The 5,384-nt window shown below is 50.8% G+C and overlaps 1 protein-coding gene across 2 annotated transcripts in view; it reads left to right on the forward strand.

The window, feature by feature from the left end:
* Positions 1 to 1,926: 1,926 nt before the first annotated feature.
* HNRNPAB (heterogeneous nuclear ribonucleoprotein A/B) overlaps positions 1,927 to 5,384 on the forward strand; it is a 7,105-nt gene continuing 3,647 nt past the window's right edge. For both annotated transcript variants that reach the window (XM_003802828.3, XM_012813387.1), the window contains exons 1-4: positions 1,927 to 2,401; positions 3,138 to 3,306; positions 4,006 to 4,164; positions 4,360 to 4,491. In XM_003802828.3, coding sequence (XP_003802876.1) covers positions 2,193 to 2,401; positions 3,138 to 3,306; positions 4,006 to 4,164; positions 4,360 to 4,491 — 669 coding nt within the window. In that variant the 5' untranslated portion in view covers positions 1,927 to 2,192. The remainder of the gene's footprint in view (positions 2,402 to 3,137; positions 3,307 to 4,005; positions 4,165 to 4,359; positions 4,492 to 5,384) is intronic.

Consider the following 5,384-nt stretch of genomic DNA (forward strand, 5'->3'; position numbering starts at 1 on the left):
CCTTAGGTGTACGTGGCTGGCGCCTTAGCCGGTTGAGTTATAGGCGCCGAGCCTGTATTCTGTGTCTCTTAAGGGGGAAGTTACTGAGCTCTTTGCTGACTTGGGAACCTCCCTGTCACAGAAGATGCTCTCTATTCAGGGTCTGTAACTGGGACCCATTTATAAGACCCTGTGTCAAAGGAACTTCTTACTGTTTTCAAACAGTAAAAACACCTTATATTATATGCATTCCGTTCCAGGGCTTACCCCTACATGTCAGAAGTTCTTTATAAAGTATTTTCTAAGCCGTTGCTTGGCTTTGCGCCTCATGATAATTTGATCCCATACGAGATATAATTTAGACCAAGGAACTCAGATGCTCAGAGATACCTTATCCAACAATAGCCAGGAGCCCTGGAAACAATCCCCAATGTGGAGGTGGAAGTGCTGGCTTTGTGGCCACAACTTTAGCCATGTCGTATCAATGTTCTTGGGTATAAAATGTACATAACTACACAAAGATATTCTGAAGCTCCAATAAAGCAGTGTGGATGAATGCATTATTGCAAATTGTGAACCAGTGACCAAATATTATCCTTTGACTTTGTGTATCATTGAAGATATTTCTGAATTGTGCAAAAGAAAACCATGTGGACAATTAAGTGAATTTAGGTCTTCAGTAATATCTTGGGGTGGCACTTAACACTATTTGACTTTGAACTTAATTTCCTGATTGATCTTCATTGCCTGAGGAGCTGTGCCCTCAGGCTACCTCCTGCTAGCCACAGCCTGAGAAATGCAGTGTAGTGTAGCTAAATCTTCAGTTTTTCTAGAAGTATTTTAGACTGTATTTTTTTCGAAATGTGAAACTCGTTATTTTTCATCAGCAGGGCAACTCCACTGGCCAGATGGAGTTAGTTGCTTGAGTTTGCCATGTAGTCTTGGGTTTCAGTTTCATCACTTAAAACTAGTGATGGTACTCTTTTAAGCCAGGGGTTAACTTATAAGAGAAAACAGAGGGCCAGCTTACCACACTGGGCCTGGGCAGGAATCCAGCTAGGAAAGTCAGTTACTACACTCTGTGCTATTTGATAGTGCCCAGGCTTCAGAGGTTATAATCCTCATCCGTTTGGGGGCTGCCACCATATGATTAAAAGTAATCACGGAGGTTACCCAGGTCTTTCACGTTCGGTGGTAAAGCATACAACGTATAAAGGGGGTTTGTATTTTTGTGTATTAGTTAAAATAACTAGCCACCCTCCCTGCCAAACTCTCCAAAAACCTCATTACACAAGTGGTATATTTTGGTTAAAAGTAGGCTTCAACAAAAATAATTCAAAAGAACATTAACCTTCAAGGTGGTGCCAGGCAACTTAAGATTGGTGAACACTGTTGGTGCCAGACACCAAGAAGACCCCCCCAGACACCTTTACCCCACCCCCACCCCCCGGAGGCTACGAAAAGGGCAGGTGCGCGGGTCTTTTGAGGACAACAAGGTAAAGGAAGAGGGTATATTCCATTTCGTCACTCCGACCCGTGCTGAGGGCCTAGGAGGAGACCTGGAAACCCGGGTTCTGCCACTTCTAGCCAGGCGACCTTGGGCTGCGAGACTTTCCCCGGGCTATTTCCTCTTGAGGAAAATGGAGACGCCAAGGCTGCCAATGGTGGGATGGGGGGGCGGGCAAGAAGCGGAGAGGCTACTGCGGGCGGTAGGACTCTCCCACCGGCCACTCAGGGACATATCGCCAAACCAGCTGACTTCGGGAACCCTCCGCAGGGCCTTGACTCGCGCGGGTTCTAAAATGAGAACAAAGCCCGCCCGGATCTAGAGCGCGGGCGCCATCACGACCAATAGGACGCCGACGCAAGGCTGAGCGACGGGCTGGCGCAGCCAATGAACATGCGCTTTGTTGCGAGGTGTCTCCCGGAGCCCGGCATTATAAAGAGCGCCACGAGTCGGCATTGTCAGGCGGCGGCACCGCGCGGGCCGGAGCTTGGCTTTAGGTCAGTGGTTCTGGTCGGAAGCTACCGAGGAGGCGGGAGCGCTGTCGGAGCGGCTCCGTCGGTGGACGGAGGCGAGGCCCCAGCAGCGCGAGCCTGAGCGCAGCCGAGCTCGCGCGGTGCCTTCCCCAGCGGGTGGGGACGAGCGGGCCCCGCGTCGTCATGACGCGCTGTCGCCGCTCGTTGCAGGAGTCGCCGCGCCTCGGCCTACCATGTCGGAAGCGAGTGAAGAACAGCCAATGGAGACGACGGGCGCCACCGAGAACGGACATGAGGCAGCCCCCGAAAGCGAGTCGCCGGCTGGGGCTGGCACCGGGGCCGCGGTGGGGGCTGGAGGCGGGACCGCAGCGCCCCCGAGCGGGAATCAGAACGGCGCCGAGGGTGACCAGATCAACGCCAGCAAGAATGAGGAGGACGCGGGGTAGGTGGGGCCGCGGGAGGACAGGGGCGCCGCCTTTGTTCGGGGCCGCCTTTTGTTGGCGCCACGCGGCGGGGGGAGGGGCGGCGGCCCGGCCGGGGCCTGTGGACTGGTCCCCGCCGCGCCCGTGCTTCTGCTGGTTCGCCGCCGCTCGCTCCGGAGTTTGCAGGAGTTTGTTTGGTCGACTTTGGCGCCGCCCTGGGGCCGCTAGCGCGCTGCTGGGACCCGGGCAGTCGCAGGGGCGGACAGCCCGGAAGAGGAGCGCTGTCGGACCCGGGGCCGAGCGAGTTTGGGGCTGCGCCGGGCTACGTGGGCGGAGTTGGCGCGCGCCCAGCTCAGGCCTCCCGCCTCTCATCGAGGGCGGAGTCAGGGTCTGAACCCGCGGCGGTCTCGGCTCCCGGAAGCCTTGAGTTCCTTGAAATGAGTTCTCGGGAGGCGGAGAAGACGTCAGCCTTTTGATAGGAGGTTGTGGCGCGCAATGCATTCACAGTTGTAAGCAGAGAGAGCCCGTAACCCAGGCGAGGTTGTCCTCTTCTCTCCCAGCATGGGGCTACAATCTTGTCAAGCTTACTTTCTTAGGATCCAGGTTGAGTTGAGTTTGGAAGGTAGTGGAGATGTAACGTTCTTCAGAGATGTAGACTCTGAGTGGTTGTAGACCTTGTCTATAAAGGTGGTGGCTTCTTGAAGTCGCAACTTTCTCAAAAGACTTGTTGCCGTGTGTCTCTTCCTACCATTTCAGGAAAATGTTTGTCGGTGGCCTGAGTTGGGATACCAGTAAGAAAGATTTAAAAGACTATTTTACTAAATTTGGAGAGGTCGTTGACTGTACAATAAAAATGGATCCCAACACTGGACGATCAAGAGGGTTTGGGTTTATCCTCTTCAAAGATGCAGCCAGTGTGGAGAAGGTAAGCTGGTACTGTGGTTTCAGTGGATAGTATTGGAATTACAATAGAACACATGATTGGTTTGTGTGCTTTGTGTGTGGTTGAGCGCTTTGGGTAAAGCAAATTGGTTAGGAACATAAGTTCCTGGTTTTAAGGAGGTAAAAACATGAAGGTGTGAGTGAACCTGGGGTTGGTTCAGGAAAGTCATGGTTGGCATCTGTTAACCTTTTTGATGTGCCAATTCCAGACACTGTATTAAGTGTTATTGTAAAGATTAGAAAAGAATTCTAAGATTGCTGTGGGATAGGCATGTAGCCCTATTTTACAGGAAAACAAAAAACATAAGGCCCAGAGAAGCTTGAATGGAAGAGATAACATAGTTAGAAGGATGGAGTAAGGGTTTCATCCCCAGAGGTTGTCTCCAGCCTGTGTCCTGAATCAGTGCAGCTTTGCTTCTGGAGGTGAATGGGCCTTAAGCTGGGACTGCTTTGGCAGGAAGCACTGCATGGGCGAAGGTTGAGGGGCAAGGACTGATACATAGATGGTTGAGGAGAAGCAGCTGCACTGTGAGGTTTCAAGAAAATTGGGTTGTGAGATCAAGCTGGGGTAAGAAATTTGAGGAGATGAATGCATTTGTGTATCTGTGCTGGTGTTCTGTCTCACAGAGAAGGGTCTTGTCAGTCATGTTGCCAAATTAGAACTACCCTTCTGTTGGAACAGGTCCTAGACCAGAAGGAGCACAGGCTGGATGGCCGTGTCATTGATCCTAAAAAGGCAATGGCTATGAAGAAGGACCCGGTAAAGAAAATCTTTGTAGGGGGTCTGAATCCTGAAGCTACTGAGGAAAAGATCAGGGAGTACTTCGGAGACTTTGGGGAGGTAAGTGTGTAGCTCTACAAGTGACTTGCCAGCTGCCCCAGAGGCTGCCTTCCTGGATTTTGGTAGCTTTGGCCAGCAGGAGCCACCTTTTTCAGTCTCTGGCCTTCAGTAGGTTTTTTTCTCCTGTGAATTTCCTATATGCTCTGGGTTTGGGGGTGGGGTAGTGGTCCTCAGGTTTGCCTATGCTTTTTGCAGATCGAAGCCATTGAGCTTCCAATGGATCCAAAGTTGAACAAGAGACGAGGTTTTGTCTTTATCACCTTTAAAGAAGAAGAACCTGTGAAGAAGGTTCTGGAAAAAAAGTTCCATACTATCAGTGGAAGCAAGGTAAGGTTTGTGTGCATGGCTTTCTGCTGCAGAGCTGGGCCCTGCAGGTGTGTGTTAGGGATGTGAGTTAGCCAGAGCTTAATGTTTCTCTGCAGCATATGCTGCCCTATACGTGGTTCCTGTCCTTTGTAGAGCTCCTAGAATGGGAGGATTGCCAGGAAATACACAGGATGTGAGGGGGAGACAGGAGAGAAAAGGTGGCTTCTGTAGCTAGAACGTGCTGAATGGCCTCTGTTTCCTGATTTTAAGGTAGAGGTGACATTGTTCTACATCATAGAGTCCAGGGTGTATTACACCTACAGTTAAGGTCTCAGAAGATTCTAGAACTTCTGCAACTCACTGATTTTCCTCTGGTTTTTCTTGCTCTGGGGCTTTTCTGCCTATTCATACATTTTTGTCCACTTCTATCCCCTTGTGCCCTGCTTAATCAATCTTAGTCTCAGGTCCAGATTCTTCCCATAGAGCTTCCATGGTCCTAGCAAGCATAAATCCAGGGCCATTTCTGCTTTGTAATTAGTGGAGTCATCATGTACAGTGAAAAGTATGGTTCTTTCCTGGACTCTGGTCAGGGAGAAGGTAGTTAAGGCTTTAAGTTGGCGGTTAGCCTTGAGGGTGTGGCAGGGTGCGGCAGACACTGCTTCTTAGCTAGAGTTGGCAGCCAGATAAGGTGGGACAGGTAGGGTGGGAGAAGTCTCCATCCAGGTTGAGAGTTTGGAAAGATTGGACTAGGATTAGACCCTTAAGGTTCTTTTTGTTTGTTTTTTTAGACAGCCTCTTAAGCTGTCACCTTTGGTAGAGTGCTGTGACGTCATAGCTCACAGCAACCTCGAACTCTTGGGCTTAAGTGATTCTCTTGCCTTAAGCCTCGAAAGTAGCTGGGACTGCAGGCCCCC

This window comes from Otolemur garnettii, unplaced genomic scaffold, assembly GCF_000181295.1.
Source record: "Otolemur garnettii isolate 467f Iridium unplaced genomic scaffold, OtoGar3 scaffold00261, whole genome shotgun sequence".
NCBI classification, from domain to species: domain Eukaryota; kingdom Metazoa; phylum Chordata; class Mammalia; order Primates; family Galagidae; genus Otolemur; species Otolemur garnettii.